The 22,356-nt window shown below is 32.7% G+C and overlaps 3 protein-coding genes across 5 annotated transcripts; 2 read left to right on the top strand and 1 right to left on the bottom strand.

Moving 5' to 3' along the window:
- Positions 1-5,145: 5,145 nt before the first annotated feature.
- On the bottom strand, positions 5,146-6,369 carry LOC18100043 (50S ribosomal protein L17, chloroplastic). The gene is made up of 2 exons (XM_006381225.3): positions 6,000-6,369; positions 5,146-5,671 (listed from the first exon to the last, which is right to left on the bottom strand). Exons 1-2 carry the CDS (start codon positions 6,262-6,264, stop codon positions 5,262-5,264), a joined length of 675 nt encoding a protein of 224 aa, XP_006381287.1. The 5' UTR covers positions 6,265-6,369; the 3' UTR covers positions 5,146-5,261.
- A 1,659-nt stretch (positions 6,370-8,028) lies between these two features.
- Positions 8,029-12,495, top strand: LOC18100044 (probable serine/threonine-protein kinase PBL8). Its single transcript, XM_024603591.2, has 6 exons — positions 8,029-8,625; positions 8,855-9,204; positions 9,324-9,459; positions 10,371-10,507; positions 10,622-10,745; positions 11,748-12,495. The coding sequence occupies exons 1-6, from the start codon at positions 8,574-8,576 to the stop codon at positions 12,230-12,232; spliced, it is 1,284 nt and encodes a 427-aa protein (XP_024459359.1). The 5' UTR covers positions 8,029-8,573; the 3' UTR covers positions 12,233-12,495.
- A 321-nt stretch (positions 12,496-12,816) lies between these two features.
- Positions 12,817-15,139, top strand: LOC18100045 (uncharacterized). 3 transcript variants are annotated; one of them, XM_024603592.2, is made up of 3 exons: positions 12,922-13,191; positions 13,279-13,520; positions 14,831-15,139. In XM_024603592.2, the coding sequence occupies exons 1-3, from the start codon at positions 13,065-13,067 to the stop codon at positions 14,879-14,881; spliced, it is 420 nt and encodes a 139-aa protein (XP_024459360.2). In that variant the 5' UTR covers positions 12,922-13,064; the 3' UTR covers positions 14,882-15,139. The 3 variants fall into 3 exon arrangements, with proteins under 3 accessions (XP_006381289.1, XP_024459360.2, XP_024459361.1); XM_024603593.2 differs by lacking the exon at positions 14,831-15,139 and adding an exon at positions 13,944-14,298 and having other exon boundaries at positions 12,925-13,191; XM_006381227.3 differs by lacking the exon at positions 14,831-15,139 and having other exon boundaries at positions 12,817-13,191; positions 13,279-13,680.
- Positions 15,140-22,356: the final 7,217 nt, after the last annotated feature.

Raw genomic sequence — 22,356 nt, forward strand, 5'->3', positions numbered from 1 at the left:
CAATTGTTATCTTAAAGCCGCTCTTTTGTTGGGGTAAGCACTTCTGAGCCTAAATTGCCCAAACCAATTACGTGGTGAAATTTCTTCATTATTTTTTTGTATAATAATATTTATTGTATTATTTCCTCAATTATTAATTTTTTTTAGGTTTTAAAGAGTTTAAAATATAATTAGATAAAGCAAACTGAAATTTTAATCCGACTTTTAGATCAAATTGAAATTTTAATAAAAGATTTTAAGTATTTTATTTTCTATTAGGTTAAAATTTCATGATGATCAGATATTGAAAATGTTTTTAACTAAGGCCCATAAGTTATTATGCAAGATTATCTTTATTTACTTTGTATTTTGATTCTTTTCCTATTTAGATTATAACTTTTAATTTTATTAGAATTTTACTATTTAAGAATCCTAACGCTAAATGAATTCTAATAGCTAATGATGTAGCGTATTGGGAAGATGGAACTAGGGTTCTCAAGCTCTAAGATTATAGACCAAACTGTAGAGAAAATTTCTATTATTTTTATTGAATTTGAATAATAGTCTTGATCTCCATATAATAAACTAAACATCTCTATTTATATTAGTTTTAAAATCTTTTATAGAAAATGATTTATAATTAAAACTTTTTTAACTAATAGAATCTATTTAGCATTAGAATTTTGAAATAGTAAAATAATAATTAAATTAAAAATTTTAAGCTAAATTAAAAAAACAAATAATTAAAAGCCAAAATTAATTAGGAAAATAATTAAAACAATAAAATAGTAACTTCAGGCTTCATATTATAAGTTTTTATGTTTCCTTGCGAACTTCTTTTCAGTCTTGGTCTTGTCAATCTGGTCCGTAAACTTCTGGTATAATTTGTTCTACGACAATCTCACCAACTTGAGAAAAACTCGTCCTCAAGTTATATATCAAAAATTAAAATCTTCCGCTCCAAGGAACAAATACTTTGAATACAATATTGTAGCTAACTTATTCACGAAGTAGCATGTTTTTAACCCATGAGCTTCAAAATTGAATTTATGATGCATGTATAATAAGAAAAAATTCATATTTAATGTTATACTTTTTGTTCATGTAGTTCCTTCCCACATTTTTCTACTTTAAACTTGAGTTCAACATCATTTATGTCCTCCAATACTTTAACCATTATATCTAAAGGAACACCAAAATAATCTTCCATAACATTTTCAGAAGACTTGTCAAAAATTATTTGGTCTGCCATGTCCTTGTTTGCAAGATCTTCATCACATAGATCTCTTTCATTATCCATATTAGGTTCAATCCTCATCATTAAAACGTTCTTGCTCACGTTGATCGATTTTTGTCTCTCGGATTATGGTTGTTTGTCTTGATCTGATAAGGTCTCATGGCCTCCATCAAGTTCATCTTCACCAATACCTTTCGCAAAGACCAGTGGTTGTCTAGATGGAAATTTAGGAATGGATCTAAAATAAGGTCAGCTTCGAGGCAAGTCTTTAAGCACTTTTCTCTTCTCTTTGCGATTCTTATTTATACCTCACATGAGCCAAAATAGATCTTCATCATTAGATGAATTCCCGTCGTCATACTGACCACGAGGATTTGCACAAATTGGTTCAATGACAAGTTAGCCACGGGCATCATTCTCAGCACTTGCCTCTCTTCTTCCCCTGTTCATGTTTGCACACAACCCTGGTGCCTCAATTCTATTTGTAAGATCATCAAATTTGGCATTGATGTCGTCAAACCTAGTTTGCATTCGCCCTTTTAGAGTTGTTATTGCTACGGAATAACAATCTTGTTGATCCCAAATAGCTTGCATCCCCTAATCATCGTCACAAAGATGGTTGTCACCAACTTCTCCACAATTCTCTTCACAATTTGTCATCAATTCGAATGTTAACCCACTCTGATACCATGCGAGAAGTGTATAACAAAGATAAAATTAGAGTTCTTAAGCTCTAAGGTTACAAACCTAAATGTAGAGAAATCTAGAGAATTCTCTGGTATTTTTATTAAATTTGAATAATAGTTTTTTTCTCTCCATATAATAAATTGAATATCTCTATTTATATTAGTCCTAAAATCTTTTATAGGAAATGATTCTTAATTAAAACTTTCCTAACTGAGAGAATCCATCTAGCATTAGTATTCTTAAATAGTAAAATAATAATTAAATTAAAAATTCTAAGCTTAGAAAACAAATACTTAAATCCAAAATTAACTAGAAAAATAATTAAAACATGAAAACAATAACTTCATGCTTCATATCAGATGCTTTTGGGTTTTTTTATGAACTTTTTTTCAAACTTGGCTTTGTATATCTGGTTCGTGAACTTCTGAGATAATTGTTTTATATCAGTTAGATAACTTTTAATGAGAAACCATTTCCGAAAGTATTTTAGATTTGGAACTAATATAAATTGAAACGTCTAGTTTATTTTTTAAAATAATTAAACTATTATTTGAATTTTTTAAAACATTATAGAGTGTTCTCCAAATTTCTCTACAATTTAGCTCTGTAACCTTAGAACTTAAGAACTCTAGCTTTTTATCAACGCTATACGCTGCGTCAATTGGTATCAAAGCATGCTAACATCTTTGATGGACGGAGACAGTAGCAACCCACTCCGTGATACATGAGTGAAGGCCTTCCAAGGTGTTATGCGAGCTTAAGAGCAGAAATTAAATCATTTGACGCTAGTTCGAAAACAAAGAATGGATCGTTTGGAGCAAGCCATGACAAATCTAACTTGGCTAATGGGTAACGCAAACAAGGATCATGAAGAGGAGAGGAACTTGCCTAGAGACTTACCTCAAAGTAGGTCCAACCTCAAATCTATTCCTGAATTTGATGTCCTTCTATTATGAGAGATTTTCGAAGAAAAAATTTATTAAATGGTTGACAAAGTTGAAAGTTTACTTTTATTTCAACAAGGTTCCTTATCATCAAAATACAGGACTTATTGCACTTAAACTTTCTCATGATGCTAGAGAATAATGGTTTGAATTTCTAGAATTTAGAACTCGTATTGGTAAGCTTTTAGTTCCATTTTGGCAAGATTTGAGACAATCAATAATTTTGAAGTTTATATAAGATGTTTATGAAATATTTTATATTAGGTACATAAGCAATTAGATTGTTATTGTTTGTTTTTTGTTCAACATTCTAAAATAGCAATGAAAAAAACTATGAAGGAGATGTTGTCTCTTTAAAATAGACAGTATCACAACAGTGACAACAACAATATTGTTGCAAATACTACTCTATTTGTTAATGTTTCATCTACTAACGGTGAGGAAGAAATCAAAAAAGCTTCTAAAGTAGTATCATGTAATGACTCTTAAGGTCTTGAAGCACTAAAAAAAAAAAAACAAGTTATTGGAATTGCTCATGAGTCTGGAATTGACATAAAAAAGGACTTAAGTATGGATGTGTCATCCAAACCAAACTTATTCATGTTGAATCAATATTTTAAAATTATCAAATCAACTTATAGTCAACACATTAATGTGTTTAGGGATGACCAAACACGTCAGCTAAAGTTGTCATCATCTCAAAAAAATAATTTTATATGAGGTTGATTTTTTTTAGTCCTAAAAAGATTTTCCTAGATTCAAAAATTCTATATGAATATATCTTTGCTCAAATTGAATTTAAAATATTTAGAACAAGTTATCTCATGCATACATTATTGACAATGTTATATTCAAAGTATCTATTTATTTATAGTAATCGATTTCAATTTCTGACAATTAACTCGATGGCAAGTTTTTTGAAAGTAGAGGAGACTAACATGGTGAAATTTCTTCATTATTCTTGACATAATAATGATTATTGTATTATTTCCTCAATTGTTAAGATTTTCCAGGTTTCAAGATGTTTAAGAGTTTAAGAAGTAATTTAGTAAAATATGCATAACTCTTAATTTAACCATTGGATTGAACTGAAATTTTAACAGAAAATTTTAAAGGTCATGTTACCCATTAGGTTAAAATTTCATAACAATTAGAGAACAGGAAGGCCTGCAAATACGACTTGAAAGTTACCGTGCAAAATTATTTTTATTTACCTTGTTGTATTTGAATTCTTTTTTCATATTAAAATTAGTACTTTTAATTTAATTATAATTTTACTAGTTAGAAATCCTAATCCTAATGTTAGATGAATTTTATTAGTTATGTAAGTTTTAATTAGAAATCCAAAGGATTTTAAATCTAGAACTAATATAAATAATAAGATCTAGTTTAATTTGAGAATATTCAAACTATTATTTATATTTTATAAAACACTAGTGTTTTTTTTTTCCTTCTAAATTTAGGTTTATAACTTTAGAGCATGATAACCCTAACTTCTATCCACGCTATTTACCATGCCAACCAAGACCTTTCAGTGGGGTGAGAAGTTACAAGGAACTTGAAAACTTCCTTTGGAGCATGAAACAATTTTTCTGCATGGCCAAGATCAATATGAGTGAGTAAATCGACATCATTGTAATGTATCTTACGGGTAATGCAAAGTTGTAGTGGAGAACAAGAACAAAGGAGGATTTGAACGTTGACGTCTTAAGATTGAGACAAGGGATCGTTTCCTGCACTTCCTGGTTGGCATGGGAGGAACTGAAGAAATTAAAGCAGGATTAGTCCATTCGGGAGTACGTGAAGGTGTTCAGTTCTCTAATTCTTGACATCAAGAAAATGTCAAAAGAAGACTAGTTGCCCAACTTTATGCCGGGACAAGCTGAGTTGAGACGACAAAAAGTGAAAGACTTGTCCTCTGCCATTGTAGCTCTCGATGAACTAGTGGGTTTTAATAAAAGGGTCAGCGAGGGGAATGCAAGAGTGTCTGGAGTTTTATCGAAATTCAAAGATAAGGAAGAGATTAAAAGGAAGAAATTTGGTGGGGGAACCTAAGCATTCAGCTGGCAATGGGCAATCAAAAGCACAGGCGAAAGGCCGGGTTCAGAGCTGAATTTATACCACTTTATTTGTGTGGGAATCGCTTTGCGAGGGATTGTCCCCTCTATGCTATTTCAACAGAGAAGGGTGTTGAGAAAAACAACATTCGCAAATCCCATGCAGGTGTTGAGTGGCTGAGTTAGAGGATTCAGTAGAAGGAGTAATACCTATAGACCATTTACTAGATAAAGCAAACAGTAAAATCAGAATGCAACATCTTCACTGCACACAGTTCTATCTCAAAAATTGTAAATATCAATACAGGCACATGATTCAGCAGAAAGTAAAGCACAAGTTTTGAGAAAAGAAAACACCTAGACAAGTTCAATGTATGCCATGGGTGCATTATCCCCTCGCCTTGGTAAAGTTCTAATAATTCTGGTATATCCACCATTTCGTTCCCCGTACCTGTCTGGTACCTCCGCAAATAAGGCATGGACAATCTGCTTTTCATAGATGAAGCCCAGGGCCTGTCTCCTTTTATGGAGAGACCCATCCTTAGCCAAAGTGATCATCTTGTCAACATACTTCCTCATAGCACTGGCACGTGCCCTTGTGGTCTTGATACGACCGTGTTTAAGGAGCTGAGTTGTGAGGCCTCTAAGAAGTGCCCGACGCTGGTCTGGTGGCCGATTGAGCTTGGGAACTCGCCTGCCATGCCTCATGGCAAAAAAGCGAGAGCCATTATCAACAGAAGGGAAGGCATGTCCGAAAGTAGAGTTGTCTGCAAGAAATGCGTAGAACATGTAAGTGAAAGTAAAACGCATGGGGAATTTGCTTAGTTAGAAGTAGTAACCTAAAAAATGGCAGAACTTTAAGACAAAAAAAAAAAATCCCAGTCTAGTAAATAATAAATAAAATAAGGAAACGAAAATAAAGCATAATTGCAATTAGATAGTCTGTCTGGGGCCCAAATGAACGAGATTATTATTATTATTATTATGGATAGTATATTTTGAGGCAGAAATAAATCCCTAAAATAAATTATAATCAAACCTGATACGAATAAATAAATAAATATGTAAATAAGGAAGGAACAGTATATAAATTACCGGAGAAACCAAGAGACGAGGAGGAGAGGGGGTTAAGAGCAGTGAAAGAGCGCGTAAGGAGTGGTCGTCGTTGTTGTTGTTGTTGGCGGCGAGTGCGAGAGAGGCTGATGCTTTGCCGGGGGCATTGGCAACGAGATGATGGAAATCGCATTGTGGATGCGGCACTCTTTGAAGAAGAAGGAAGTGCGGACCAGAGAGAAGCCATACTCCATCTATTACTAGTACTAGCAGTAGCATCCACTGCCATGGCCACTGATAATGCCATTTCTCTTCTACCACTGCTTGGACTGCTCCCTCTTCTCTCTCAAGGTTTTCAATTCCAGGAAAGATCGGATTAGATAAATGGATGGATAAGATTTTACTTAACTCCAACTGGGCTGGGCTGACTCTTCATTTTACCTTTCGGGATCTGGTCTTTATTTGGAGGGTTTTCTTTAAATAATAATAATAATAATAATTGTTTTTTTGACTTGCAAGGGATAAGTTCATATTTATATATACAAAATATCCTTCATTAATTTTAAAAAAGGAGACGTTAGGATTTTTTTTCTTCAAAACTTTCCAAGTGTGGAATAGCTTACACATATAATTTATAAAAAACTCAGAATTATTTTTTTGTTTATCAAACCCTATTTAGTATTCCAAATATAGTTTTTTATTCTCTATTTATTAATGAAAGATACTTTAAAATTATAAGATTTAAACTTAGTCATGTAAAATTACATAATGTATTCTGATTAGTTTTGACTGTAAAAGTCTAATAAAAAGATAAATATACTTAATGTAATTAAATATATAAGAATAAATTGAACATAACTCTTATGTAGATATATGAAGTCATTTTTTTTATTTTTTATTTTTTATTTAGTTAAATTCTGATTGAATCATTAACTAGATTAGCCGAGTTGATTGAGTTTTGACTAAACCCATGATTTAGTTGGTTTGATTAGCCTGGAATTTAAGTCACTCGAATTGTAAATTAAGTTTGATTACTAAGATACTAATAAAATGATACATGACAAATTGTTTTCATAGTATTAATTGTATTACACTGGTAAGTAAAGATTTTTAATTTATCATAAAAAAAAACATTCAAAACATAACAAGTTCAAATCTATAAATATGCAAAATAAAAACTCATGGCAAATATATTTTCAACACAAATATAATAATAGAATTATAACATGTATATTAAGCGTATATTCAAACTTGAAAATTGATATTAAATCAAAATCCTAGCATGCATACTAATAGTAAAAATATTTATTTTTAAATTAAAACAAAGAAAAGTACTTACTTATTGAAACACTTTAAAGCAATAAAACTTTTGTTGTTATTAATGATTAATCATTTGTTTTTACTGTTTCATTGTTCCTCACTTTGTATAAGTAGGATGTTTTCAATATGCCTCTCATAATTCCAACTATACTATCTTAATTTAGATGTATTTTTAAATAAGATTTTTGAACCAAAATAAAAGGACTCAATTATTAAGTTAGCATAGCATATAGTATGATCTAAATGGTTGTCGTTACAATGATTTGTTACAAGATAAGCTCGCTTTGAAAAGGACCAAACGTAATTTAAATAAGGTTAGCAACCTTAACAGTAAATTATATTTGTTTTTATATTTTAAAACTATTTTTAGTTTTTTTTTATATTTTAAATTAAAATTTTGTATGTTTTTATATTATTTTAATATACTAATATCAAAAATAATTTTTTAAAAATAAAAAATATTATTTTAATATATTTTCTAAAAAAACACTTGAATCAACTATTCAAAACATTTCATTAGCAGCAAAAAATTTGGAATTAAGAGATTTGTTCTCCCTTTGATTTTAGATTCGAGCCCTGTGGTTGTTATTATGATGACCACTAAGAGCTTACATGATCATTAACTTCAGAATCCGTGTGATTAGTTGACGCCCCGTTAATTAAAAAAGAAAAACACAAAGTGTAAATTATAGTTGAATAAAAAGCATCAAGGAGAGTTCGTGACTGACTGACTAACTGGTCCGACACACCTTTGCAATAGCAAATAAGGGTGGAGGAGATTCACAGACCCTCACTCCACCCACTGTCCGATCTCCATCTCTAATATACAAAAGAGAGAGACCCCCTTTTCCCCTTTTTGGGATAGGAATTTCCTTTTCTAAGAACTATTACTCCTTATTTTAGTAAACCAGGTCCAGTTGTAGCGTAGTCGAAGGACGCTTTGGCCTCCTCTTTAGCTACTCTTTTCTCTTTCTCTTTTTCAGCATGTAATATTGTAATGTAATAATAAAGATTAGTACTATGGGCTGCTTAATATTTCAATATTTCAATGTTTCCTTTTTATTTTTTATTTTTTATAAACTAATAAAACACTGGTAACAGTGAGAGAGAAAAAATAGTGTGTCAAGGGGGAAGCTGGAAAAAAAAAAGAGCCAAGAATGAAACAAGTAGGCTGCTGCTTTATCAGGACAGCCATTCCACCAGCACCTGCTGCTACTTCAGCTTCTGCTCTACCCCCGCTACTAACTCTTCAAAGTCACTGTCATATCATTTATAGTGCTAGCAGTAGTAATCAAGATGGGAAACTGCGGCACTAGAGAAGAGTCTGCCGTTGTCTCCACTGCTCAAGGTTTAATTTCCCTTCTCGGTTTCCACCCCAGATCTACCTCTCCCTCCCCCATTTTACTCTTTATTATTTCTCCATTTTGCTTACTGCCTATATAAGGTTTCCTTGGCAAAGCCTGGAATTTTTTAGATTTTTTCATTGAATTTAATTAAAGCTTGAATCTTTATGCTTCTATAAAATGAAAATTATAATCTTTGTTATTTATGTGAGTGTGGATTTGATGGGTATGCAGTTCAACAACAGCTTCACATAATTTCATCATCAGCATCAATTAAAAACGGTCAGTCAGACAAGAAGCATAGTAGGTCAGTTTCAGATCTGAGTGATCCTACTTCAACTCCACGCAACTTTGAGGACTCAAGAAAGAATGCCCTTCTTTATACTCATGTTATAGCCTTCACTTTGTATGAGCTTGAGACAATTACCAAGAGTTTTCGCTCTGATTACATTCTTGGGGAAGGTGGATTTGGAACTGTTTATAAAGGCTACATTGATGAGAATGTCAGGGTTGGCCTCAAATCTCTTCCAGTTGCTGTCAAGGTTCTCAATAAAGAGGGTCTTCAAGGCCATCGTGAATGGCTTGTATGTTTCTTCTTAATTTGCTTTGACATTGTTCCACTTAAGCCTCCTTAATCCTTTTCGCTTTCATGTCTTTCACGTTTATTGAATAGTGCTTGTTTCTTGTTCTGTTGTCTTACCAGACCGAAGTAAACTTTCTGGGGCAGCTTAGGCATCCTAATTTGGTGAAGTTGATTGGGTATTGTTGCGAGGATGATCACAGGTTACTTGTTTATGAGTTTATGTTCCGAGGAAGCCTTGAGAATCATCTATTTCGAAGTATGCCTTCTTTTGCCTTATGTTCCTCTTCGATTATTGCATTTGTTGTTACCAATTACAGCTGTTAATGGTACATAATGCTCCATTATGATTGAAAAGGAAATTGTTACTGCTGTAAGTGACAATATGGTATGGTTGAATTTTTCTGCAATGATCAAAGATTACATCTTTCTGCTAAAAGATGCATTCTTTTCCTGCTCTTCATTCTTTTGATGTTTTATAGCAATAATTGGAAGGATAATATCCTACTGTCATAACCACCTGTATTCAAGACCGTGGGCTGCTTTTATTTGAAATATACACTCCTAGTTCTTGCACCTTTCATGTGTTCCAATTCAACAAAGATGAACATCGTTTTTATGGTTGCCTGCCAAATTACAAGAGTTTCTTGTTCTATGTATAGACTGACAATAGTTATTTGAAATGGCATCACGCATAAGTCTACTATTTTGAGAATATGCCACTATATCTGTAGCTTCCCAATTAGGGTCGTTAACTCGATTTATTGTTTTACGGGAGGTTCTCTCATCGAAGAGTTCTAAATCCACTGTATTATAAACTTTCATGTGTTTCAATTTGTTTGGGGAATATGATGCAAATTGTTTCAAAAATTATATTTGTTGGGATTTTCAATTCTTTAGGAGAAGATACTAGACTCTTTGGAAAACATCTACCATAAGGATGAAAACATTTTACTAAACAGTGATTGATGAAAAAACATAGATGATCTATCATCTTCTACAATCTGTAATTTTGCATTTTGATGATGATTTATTGCTGAGTGTTGGTCCCAACTGGATTTTCTCGTTAGTTCTGGTGAGAACATTTATATAATCATGCTCAGCATTAGAATCTGTAACCTCAATGTTTTTGTTAACTTGAGTTGCTATGAACTTTTCCGAGGTATTTAGAAGCAACAGTTCCATTATCTTGGGCCACAAGAATGATGATAGCACTTGGAGCGGCTAAAGGGCTTGCTTTTCTTCACAATGCAGAAAGACCAGTTATATATAGGGACTTCAAAACTTCTAATATATTACTGGACTCTGTAAGTGGGGTTTCTCATACGTCATTATCTAAGATATTTCCTGTATGGTTTCTTGATACAGGGACAGTCCTTGCCTGTTACTAATGCTAATACTAGTTGCCTACGTATTCACAGGATTATACTGCCAAGCTTTCTGATTTTGGGCTTGCAAAAGCTGGACCGCAAGGCGACGAGACTCATGTATCAACTCGAGTGATGGGTACCTATGGTTATGCTGCCCCTGAATATGTAATGACTGGTAAGACCCTCTACAATCTCTAAAATTCTTGATTTTTCTGCCCTTTTAATTCTATGGTATGGTTTTGTAAGAGACTAAATACGTCTTTCCAGAAAAAGCTTAAACTCAGAATTGATTAGGATGTGTTTTATGTTTGGTGAAAAATCAGTTCCAAGGGCTGCCTGGTAATGACTAGATAATTAAGGGACTGGATGGCAATGCTGGTGTAGGAAATGGATATTTTCTCACTTGGAATTCTAAAGGCTATGATGTAGATTTTCAGTTCAGTTGAATAAAGGTGTAGGAATATGAAAAGTACACAATTGAGATGAAAAAGAAGGGTGGCATATTGAACATCTGACAATGTAAAATGCCTGAAGTTTGGTGATAGTAGTATATGCCTGGCAATACAAAAATAGTTGTGAGCATTCAAAATCCCTAATTAATGACGAAAAAATGATTCAAGTACTTTCAATGTTAGCTTGTAATAATAAATAATATGAAAGGAAATCCTGCATGTCTATGTGTTCATAACTCTGCCTATACCTGATTTGACTTTTTGGCACAGCCAGCTCAATGCCTGGATAAATGAGGGTTCTGGTAGGTTGATGGCCAGGCCAGAGTAAACTATTTTTTATTGACAGAAGCTAGAATGAACTTGTTTTATCTTTATGATATGAATTTCAAGGGGAAAAGGCTCAACATAGCCAACTGCTATTGTCTCTCGGAATCAATGAAGTGTGGAATTTTGAAGCTGTAGTAATTCCTCATCTGTTGCATCCTTAATATTGACAAATGACTTGCTTATGGACAGCCACTTCTTTTCTCTGCCATTTGAATTTTGGAGTCACTTTTCACACGATTCACATTTTAAAGTCTTTTATGGTTTATGGTATGATGAACTAATGATTGCTGTGCCATGCATCAACTTGATTTCACGATAACCGCAGAGGTACCAAATTGCCTTTGGGTATGTGTATGTATTCGTGCTTGCTTTTCTGAAAATGTTTATATTGCATGCAGGCCACCTGACTGCAAGAAGCGATGTGTACAGTTTTGGAGTTGTTCTTCTGGAACTATTGACAGGAAGGAAGTCAGTTGACAAAACCAGACCCAGCAAGGAGCAGAGCTTGGTGGATTGGGCCCGTCCAAAATTGAATGATAAGAGAAAGTTGCTGCAAATAATTGACCCCAGATTAGAGAACCAGTACTCTGTAAGGGCAGCCCAGAAAGCCTGCAGCCTGGCATATTACTGTTTGAGCCAGAATCCAAAAGCAAGGCCCTTGATGAGTGATGTGGTTGAAACTTTGGAACCTCTACAATGCAGTGAAGTTTCATCATCACTGACCCCAGCCTTAACCGGTGGTGCTGTTGCATTTGCAATGGGAGGGGTACCTGATTACCGGATGCGTCATAGATTCACCAACAATGTTGGACCTGGTTCTAGTTGTCGGTCTCCTAATCCAAATTGCTCCCCAGGTGGCCCTGCAGCTTGCAGGGTCAGATAAGCATATTGCCTTTTATGTATTTGGTGTGCCTTTTCATCCCCATCCATCTTTCTAAATGACAAGTTCTGATTGTTAAATCATGAGTGAATTTGCTTCCTTGTACCTGATGTACATTCTATCATCTCGATCCCCAACCAGCTGTTAGTTTTTGCTTGCTCACTTGTTGCTTGTATCAATTTTCGAGCATAGTTTGCATATCAATGAGAATTGCCAGATGAAAACAGTTTTTCTTCTTCAGGTTATATCAAGCTTTACATTCTATCTATCAGTAGGTTGAGGAGGTATGCGAGTGGAAATACTGTTGACATAAGAGTCCTTTTTCACCAAAACTATAACTTGATTATTGACATGATTTTCCCTCTCGGACTGTTTTGTATTTGGATGCCTCAACAGATACTAGACGCTGGGAAGAACCAATGAGCATTCTAACTTCAGGCAGGGAGACTAATATGAATAATTAGCCTCACAGTCCTAACATCAATCCATCATGGTTCTGCATAATTTTAAATATTACATGGACCCCAAAAAACGTGATTAATTTGAAAATATGGTGCTTATCACAACCTCTTTAGCCCCTCTTTGGATGGTTTCATATCTGGGGCCAGGCATCACAATCAGCCAGTGTTGACTTGAAAGCTTTCTTCTGTGAGGCCTGGTGATTCGTTGTAATGGTTAAACCCCTTTTGTCTCCATCACGGCAGTGCATGATACCGTATAATAGAAAGAAAAAAAATATCCATTTCAATGACCCACTAACTCTTCTCCACACCTCTGCACCACAAAATTTGATTCCCTAATTTTAACTCTTTTCACTCTGAGTTTCTGTCCGCCTATGTATGTACAGCGTGCAAGCATTCTAGCCTGTCCGTCGTGTATAATTACTGAGATGAATTATTCCATGAAACTAGCAGTATTGGTGATATTTTTGTTTATCCCAGGCCAGTTGATCATCAGTCCTGGTAAGTTGATTTCTGAGAAAGATTTTCAAACTTTATTTTGACTCGATAATGACACGGAGTTAACGTTTGACAGTAACTATTATGCAGTTCAGCCATCTCCAGTAAACACATCATTAACAGCCGGAGAATTCCGGCCTATGGAGCCCGCAGAGTACAGGCTAATTGGAAGAAAGGGAGATGATCATGATGATGATTTGTGGAGAAGAAGGCTAGCACCTTTCCAGCTGTGTTTGCTATGCAAGTGCTGTGCTGGGGCAGCAACCACCAACTGTGCCACTATGCCTTGCTGTTTCGGCATCGATTGCCAACTTCCTAACAAGCCTTATGGGGTTTGTGCTTTTGTACCTAAGACCTGCAATTGTACCTCATGTGCTACTGTCTAGCTACTGCTTTTCATATGCATCAAAACCTGTCCATGGCTTAACGCATATAATGTTTGTACGAGTACACCAATTGATACCTGCTGTTCATGATCATGTTGATTAATTACTTTAGTGTACATATAGTAATTTAAGCATTAAAATTATATGGGATGTGATGAGTTCGTTGAAAACCTCACAAAGATTATGGTCCTCTTAAAGCTGCTTTCCAAGGCCATGATGGACTGAAAGACATAAAAGGTTATGAGCTTGGGCAACTAGAACACCTACAAAAACAAGTTTTCTAGAATTTAAGAGAACCTTCTGATGTTTAAGCTAATGTTAATGGTGGAGGAAATGATCTTTAGAAGGTTATGTTGTATGTGTTTGCAGTGGAAAGCTTAAAGAGCAAAGCTTGAAAAGAAAGAAGATGTCATTTTTCTACGAAAAAGTTGATTATTAAGGAGATCTTTATGAAGGAAAGAGCCCCCGGGTTAAAAGCTGTTTATATAGCCTTGGAATTATCTGAATGTGTCCATGCAAGGATATGATGATTAATGTGCTTGTTTTCTATAATTTTGGACTACTTAGAGATGAAGACTAGAGTAACAATATGCCACTGTAAAAGTTATCTCATCTCGGTTCTAGATTTTGTTGGCTATTTATTGTTGGTGATGATAACATAACCAATCTTTAGAGGACATGTTTCTAATATGAGTATCTTTATTTAATGCATGTATATTTTATCTATATGGTTGGTGGCAAGTTGACCAGGTTTAACTAAAGGGTGGTGCATTCAAAAGCAACAGTTGGTTTCAGGGTATTCGTCCCATCCAGGGCTAGATTTATCTAGGATCTTTATGAGTATTCTATTTGAGGGTTTTGTTGTGTTGGGCTATATGAACACCACAAGTTTAATTCGATGGTGGGTGTTTTGGGTTTTGGATGCCTGAGTGAGCTTCATGGCCTATTATAGCTTTGTGCCCGTGTTCCTTGCAGGCCTTATCATGAGCTCTAGGATATGGGCCATTTGGTTGGGGTGTAGACCCTAGACCCATCAATTGCCCTTTCAAATCTTTATAGTATGGCTAGCATCAAGGTTTTACTTGTTGTGGGATATGTCATGTCTTATTTTATATTCGAGGATGACGCGTGTTTTTCTATTGCACTCTCTTATCTCATTTATATGGATTTGAGGTAATCCTCGTTAGTCTTTTTATATGTGTCCCCTGATCACACTTTGTTGTTCTTTTAACTGGTTTTTTGTTTCATTTCCTTAGATGTGTCATTATGACAAAACATGTGTTGGAAACCAAAAGGTTGGTGTGTGAGCATATAAGTGAAGGCCAAGGGTTGATGACTTCAAAAATTCTAATTGCATGTCATCCCTCTACTACATTTCCTAACAGCGACACACTTGTCGAGGGATAATTGAACTAAGTTGTCTAGTAAGCTAAACAATGCTAACATGGTCTCCCATGTTGGCATGTCTATATAAAACCATACGTCGGCCTTCTTCTTTATTTTCACTACTTTCATTAATTTTCTCTCTCTAGGTGATTTTCAATGAGAGAATGTTATTCTTATTACACCACTAATGCCACCAATTTCTACCATTTATAATTGTTTTAAAACACCAAATATTCATTTAGGAACTCACAAAGAGATCTTGAGTGGTTTTGTTCATTGTATGGATCATTTTGGTGCCGTTTTAGCCATTGTTTAAGTTTTTTTTAAAAGGATTTTAGATGGTTGTTTATTTTTTTGATGATCGATACTCATTCTCTATCAAGTAACTCCCTAAATCACATTCTTAAAACTCTTTAAGTATGGTATATTCTTAAGTAGTTTTTTGATCAAGAACTACCCTAAATGGAGGCCTCTAGTGGGAGAGTCCTAAAACCTAGGTAGGGCTAGGGAACCCCCAATTAAAACTAAAAGGCAATAAAGGGTGCTAAAATAGCCTTAAGACCAACTAGAGGACAATACTCGAATGAGGTGTCCATGATTTAGATAGCTAAATGTTAGGCATATTAACAAAGAGTCAACATAGAAAAAAAAACGTTATAGGTTGAGAAAAACAATGTCTAGTCTATTAGGGCCTAAATAGAGGGTAAAAGATTACATCTCCCCTTTTCGTGTTCAGATAAGGATATATATTCCCTTTATTAGGGTTTATGAAAAGGCTTTTTCACCATTACAACCTTTATGCTAGTTAGTTACACTAGAATAGATGGGTTACCATGAATACTTTAAAAAATTACATGATGCGGCATGATGAAAAACCCTTATCAAGGGTTTTCAAGCACTCCCATCAATTGATTGCATGTACTAATAAGACTCAAGAAATGACATGGATTTATATATTTTTTTTCTCTAAGCAAAAAGTCTCATTAAAGGAGTAATTAAGAGAAAGATAAATCTTGCAAATGAGTGGAGGAACACGTGGCTCATTATTGATCTTAAAAGGGTGTTTGTATAGTCAACCCTTAATATATTTAAGGTTGTTTATGCTTTTAGAGAACCTTAGTTGGATTATACAATGATAAGCCCACTTTGACCTTGATAGAGAAGTTGTTGTGCAACTAATTGTGGACCTGCAATTCTCAGTATAAAATTAATCCTTTAACTCTGAGTGTACTTTAATGGGTAATACACTCAAGCCTTTCTTTTTATTTATCTTATTTGATGATTTTTTAAATTTAAATTTGAAAACCTAGGCCAAAGAGAAGTCCCCAAAAGAGACATGACCTCATATAACGCTGATTTAGAGATTCCACTTCATCTAAGAAGTATAGTTCTTGTTCCACTATTGATAGCTTGCCTTAAATAAAAAGAAATAAAAATATGAATTGATCTTATCGACACGATAAGTTCTATGGATTTTAGAGAAGTAATGTCCATATTGGCAGCTAAGTTTTAGAAAAGAAAGAAGGGTTCCTGGGTTTGATGATGAGACTCTTTCTACCTTTTCTTAATAGCCTTTCGTATAGGGGCTTGGTGTTTCCTCGAATGCTAGATAAGATCCAATACCATTACCATATGTTACAACTGTTACCATTTTGTACGATTTGAGGAGAATCCCACATTATAATAGTTAACAATAATGCTCAACATTGAGATATTGAAGTTTCTCTCTCAATTCCCTAGAGACATAGATAAAGATGTAGGGAAACTTACTCATTAGATATGGATCACTTCCTAAATAGCCTTTATTATGAGTTTGCACTCAACTTTTCCCAAGTCATTATTTTTATTATTGTTATTGTTTTTTATGCCTTACCAATCTTTGTTTTAGATGGTCTTATTGTAGAACCACAATGATTGATATTGAGAGTCTGAGTGTAGGGAAATGGTCTAAGTGATATAGATGTTATAGGAGAATGGCCAAGTGTTGATGACTATAAGGTTAGATAATATAGGTTATAAGGGACTCTAGCAGATCTAGAGAATCAATCGAGGACTATCTAAAAGGTTTTCACCAAATCCTTATAGGAAAAAGGATGTATTGGTTGTGAAGCTTCAAACAGATAAAAAGTCTATATTAGTGATAAAAAAAAAAAAATGATTGGGGAGCTAAAGTTGATTCTTATTGTGGTTAGGAGTGAAGCTGGTGAAGCTTGAGCAAAGTCATCTCATTTTCATGTTATAAGGGATGTTCTAGATGTGTTCTTAAATATGTTTGATAGGACTGATGCCTTGAAGGAGGTCATGAATGAAAAACCGGTTAAAGTGATGAACAAGCTTCACCTTTTTATTTTTTCCAAATAGTTGGTAATGGACTTTTTTCAAGTCTTTCACCCTACTCTCATGCTCGAACTTAAGGAGATATTTCATAGACATGTTGTCATTATCTCTAAAAATGAGTATTTAGTTAAGGAACTTGATGAAGATATTAGAGATGTTCTAAGAAATATAAAGGAAGATCTAGTCAAAAGGATGCAAAGAGATTAACCATTGATGGAGAAGGAGCCCAATCAAGTTGTTTAGGTGGTGGATGCCAATGACTTAAAAAATGGTGATGATGGAGAAGAATGTGGATGATGAGACCCACTAGTCCAATCAAGAAATTTGTATTTTTTTTATATTTAAACTATTATATGGCCTCAATCATATGAGATATTTTTGGTGAATGGACTAGATATTTTATCCTCATATGCATTGAGTGAGGGTTAGGTTTATATAGTCTAGGTGCCTAGGTGCAAGTTATCGGTGTGTTAAGCTCAATCACAAGCTTGAATTTAGCTTCCTTGGAAAAGGTCAATTTGACTGTGGGTTTTCGGATCTCTATATCCATAGCGTTTGCATTAGTTGGTATTAAAGCAAGGTTTTAAAATTAGGTTATATCCCTTTATCTTTTAATTTCCATGTTATTTCTTCATTGTCATCATCTAGAACCTTATATGTACAAAACAAAAATTAAAAAAGAAAGATTATTTGTGATATGGTTGTTTACAATTAAAAAAAAAGATAAAAGAAATCGGTCAAAGGAAAAAAAATTAGGGTTTAGCCGTCAAAAATAGGGTTTTCATCAAATCTTGGATTCAACAATTCAAATATGAAAATTCTTGATTTTTAAGATATCTTAGTGACTTAACATGATTTCGGGATTATTTAGACATATTTTCTTAGATTAATTCTGAAAATTACAAAAACAATAAATCATAACAAATATAGTGTATTTGCTTAATTTGGGTTATTTAAGTCTTATTACATTACTTTTCTTATTCTTATAATATTTTTTTTAATCTTTTTGTATCGTTCATATTTTGCATGAATTAATTATTCTATTTGTGATTTCATATTCATAGTTTTGTATTAATATTTTTTTGTTTTTATTGCTCTTTTAGCCTATATATTATTTTAAATTACACTACTAAGTTAATTTTTCTGATTAGTTCCTTAAAGAACTGAAATCTTTGAGATTGAGTGCTAAAAAGTAAAAGGATAAGCTTATTATAGTGAAAAGCCAAAATTTATATGAAACACGAGAGGAGTGACATCTATTGAGTGTAAACACATGAGGGAGTGTGTGAGGATATATTTCTCTTACCACTAATGTGATTTTCATATCTTGATGATGTCAATCAAAAGCGGATAATTACCGCCGAAAGATAAGAATAATCCAAATAAGATTATTTGGCTATGCAATAACAATTAGAGATGATAAACATGAAAGATTTTATAAACTTCAATGATTGAATGAATATGGAGAAGTAAGAGTTACTAAACAGGTTCTGATTTTTTTTGTTGGAAAAAATAAAGATGAGGTTTTATGTAATGTGGTTCCTATGCATATTGCTCATTTATTATTGAGTAGTCCTTGGAAATTTCATAGGAAGGTCAAACATAATGGGTTAAGAACATATATTATCTTGAAAAGGATGGAAAGACTTTCATACTTGTACCATTGTCGCTTATGTAGGTTTATGAAGACCAATTGAAGCTGAAAAAGAAAGGTGAAGCAAAAAATATAGAAAAACCATGTAAAGGTATAAGAAAGATTGAAAAAAATAGAAGCATTGAGAGAAAAAATTTAGTCAATGTAGAGAAAAATATGGTTTTAGCTAAGAGAGAAGAGAGAAAAAAAAAGAAAAAAAATAAAGAGTAAGAAAAGAAGAGAGTGACAAAAAAAACAAGATAGTTTTCATATAAAAGGGAATGAGATTAAGAATGTTTATTTTTCTAGCATGCCTCTGATTTTATTTATGTATAATAAGGCATATTTTAACACTAATGAACTTGATCTTTGTATTTTTAGTGTTTGTGTTTCTTTATTACAAGATTATAAGGATATTTTCCCTGATAAGATTCCTAGTATGCTTGCCAAGTGAGTTGAGTTCATAGAAATGTTCCCATTTATGATAAAATATAAGCAAAGTAATGAAAGTATTGTGGTTGATGCACTATCAAGAAGGTATGTACTTCTTTCAACTTTAAATCTAAATTATTATGATTTGAGTATGTGAAAGATTTATATAATAATGATATTGGTTTTAGCCAGATTTATAAAGCATGTGAGAATTTGCATTTGATAAATTTTATAGGTTTGATGGTTATTAGTTTAAAGAAAAAAAGATTGTGTGTACTTAATTGTTATATGCCTTGCTTGTTCATGAAGTTTATGGGGTCGGTTTAATGAGACACTTTGGGGTTACTAAAACTTAAGATCACTAAGTTATCTTATATAGGGAGTGTTATGTTTTGATCTCGTTACATGTTATTTTGGTAAATGTAACAAATAGACAGACATTAAATATAACATAAACTATATAAAGGTATTTGAGTGATCAAGAGATGATTCATCACCCTTGGTGAATTAGAGAAAATGTTCCACATGTTCTCAAATAATATTGATTATCAAATTCTTGCGCAAGGTGGAATGAGATTTGAAAAGAGTTTCAAATCTTATTCAAATTATCAATGACTATAATGTTATGAACAAATATGATTTGACATAGCAGACACACTCCATACTAAAATGTCTAAATCAGAATATTATTGATGAAAGGATAATAATTACATTGAGAAACTGATCACTAAAAGATTAAGTTAAACCACTTATGACTTTTTTAATATTTAGGGGATCATGACACATTGTTGACGGCACTTGATTTTCAAATGTAAATTAATCAATTATTAAATTGATAATAAATAAAATTGTTTGATTTATTTAATTCTATTTATTTAGAATTATAATTTATATTTAGGACAACATATTAGGAACCTAATGGGTCACACACATTAAGAATCATTAGCCAGAAATTAAATCGGGATGATTAATCAAGTATAACTTGATTGAAAATAATTTTAGAAATTAAGCACTAGAACGTATTTAATTCAGAGATTATAATTCTAGTTCTAGAATAATCAAGTAGGGGCTTGATTGACTATATTTCTAAAATTATCCTTAAATAATATATAGATATTATTTAAGAGGAAAATAGATATTTTGTCATTTATAGGGTTTTTAGGAATCCCTATAAATATAAAGGTATGCCTTTTATTCATGTGAGGTTGTCTGTTAAACAGAAAAAATATGTAAGTTATAAAATAAAAAGTTAGCATTCTAGGCATAACAATCCTATCTCCTAAATAGGAATTTAGAAGATTTCTTGCAAGTGATTCATGTGGATTACTGTTGGAGGCCGGATAATTAGACGACTTGTGGTCTGCAACAACCCAGCCTTTAAAGAATTATTCAAAACCAGTGAAGATCAGATTTTCAGGTAATAAATCTTTAAACAATTCTAGATCTATCTAACGTGATCCTAGTAACTCCCAAATATTATTTTAAATTTATCGTTTTCATTGTGTGTTCGGGATCCTAAAAAAATCTAAAAAGGGTTAAAAAAGGTAATCTTTTAACCAGATGATTGAGTTTGGGTGTATATGTACAATGAAAGGTTTCTTGAATGTAGGAGATCTAAGTTGATATCGAGAGGAGATGGTCCAATCCAAATCCTTGAAATAATTAATGACAATGCTTATAAAGTGAATCTACTAGGTGAGTATAGTGTTAGTGCTACTTTTAATATTTCTGAAATATCTTTATTTAATGTAGGTGATGATTCAAAATCAACTTTTTTTAGGAAGAGAGGGGACGATGCAATCCAAAGTACACCACATGATCTATTAGAAGTTCCAGTTAAACCAATTACAAGATCAAGAGAAAAAAACTTAAAGACGCATTCAATGAGCTTATTCAGAGTATTTAGGCCAATATGAGTTTTAGGAAGGCTACATCTTCAACAAGTGATAATTAGTCCTTAATCAATTTAATTTATATATAAAAAGGGCTTGATCCATTTACTTATGGGCTAATTAATTTTGGGAGCTATAGGCTTATTTTTTCTCATGCACAATTGTATACTAAAAACATATTTTTTTTATTAGACCATTTGATCAAGCTAAAATTTTATTAGAAGATTTTAGAGGTCTTGTTTTATATATGATTAAAATTTCATAGCGAGCAAACATCAAAAAGGTTTTGTGATAAGGTCTAAATTCTACCATGTGAGAATTGTATTAGTTTTCTAATTGATTTAGGATTCTTTTTTCTATTTTATTTAGAACTCTTTTATTATTTTTTCAGCCTTGTTTAGAATAGGTTTTTTTACCTATTATAAATAGGGTTATTTAGCTTGTATTTAGTTTTTTTTACAGACTTTGATTTCAGAATAATCTATTGTGTGTGAGAGAGGAAATTCTCTTAATTTGGTTCTTCATTGAACTACTCTAACTTATCAAAGAATTAATCATGTTTCATGGTGTCTTTTATACTTTTTTTTTCATGTCTTTTTAAAGGCTTTGGGCGGGGTTTCAATTTCTATAGTCTTGGTGTCTCAGTATAAATTATCGTAATGTCAAGCTCTGTCATAATTCTAAATTTAGCTTTCTTGAAAATTATTAATTTGACTATAAATTTCTAAATCTCTATATTCACGGGGTTCACATCAATTATGAATCACCAACCAAAAAAGTAGTTGATTAATTAGTTGATTTAGTGGTAGATTAAATATTTTTCTTCAACAAGGGCAAACTTAAAGGTATAAAATATGATTTCTTCATTTAAAAGAGTAATTGATATTTTTGGATCAATATTCATATCAATTATATAAACAAATAAAAGGAAATGGTAAATCACTATAGAAATGACATAAATTAAAAATTTCTTCCAATTTTTGTTTTGTCTGAATGTTTCATAACTTTATTAATGGTGACATTTTTTATTTTTCAAGAGGTTTGTTAGTGGTGGCATTTTTTAGGTTTTACAAAGTTTGAAAGTTTGTATTTTATTTTTTCT

This window comes from Populus trichocarpa, chromosome 6 (assembly GCF_000002775.5).
Source record: "Populus trichocarpa isolate Nisqually-1 chromosome 6, P.trichocarpa_v4.1, whole genome shotgun sequence".
Lineage (NCBI taxonomy): Eukaryota > Viridiplantae > Streptophyta > Magnoliopsida > Malpighiales > Salicaceae > Populus > Populus trichocarpa.

Bases quoted from the DNA above. Each gene is read 5' to 3' on its own strand.
- LOC18100045 (XM_006381227.3), top strand. From the start codon at position 13,065: ATGTATGTACAGCGTGCAAGCATTCTAGCCTGTCCGTCGTGTATAATT. The intron at 13,192-13,278 runs GTAAGTTGATTT...ACTATTATGCAG, and splicing joins CCAGTTGATCATCAGTCCTG to TTCAGCCATCTCCAGTAAAC.
- LOC18100044 (XM_024603591.2), top strand. From the start codon at position 8,574: ATGGGAAACTGCGGCACTAGAGAAGAGTCTGCCGTTGTCTCCACTGCT. The intron at 8,626-8,854 runs GTTTAATTTCCC...ATGGGTATGCAG, and splicing joins CGTTGTCTCCACTGCTCAAG to TTCAACAACAGCTTCACATA. The intron at 10,746-11,747 runs GTAAGACCCTCT...TATTGCATGCAG, and splicing joins CCCTGAATATGTAATGACTG to GCCACCTGACTGCAAGAAGC.
- LOC18100043 (XM_006381225.3), bottom strand. From the start codon at position 6,264: ATGGCATTATCAGTGGCCATGGCAGTGGATGCTACTGCTAGTACTAGT. The intron at 5,672-5,999 runs GTAATTTATATA...CATTTCTTGCAG, and splicing joins CTCGTCTCTTGGTTTCTCCG to ACAACTCTACTTTCGGACAT.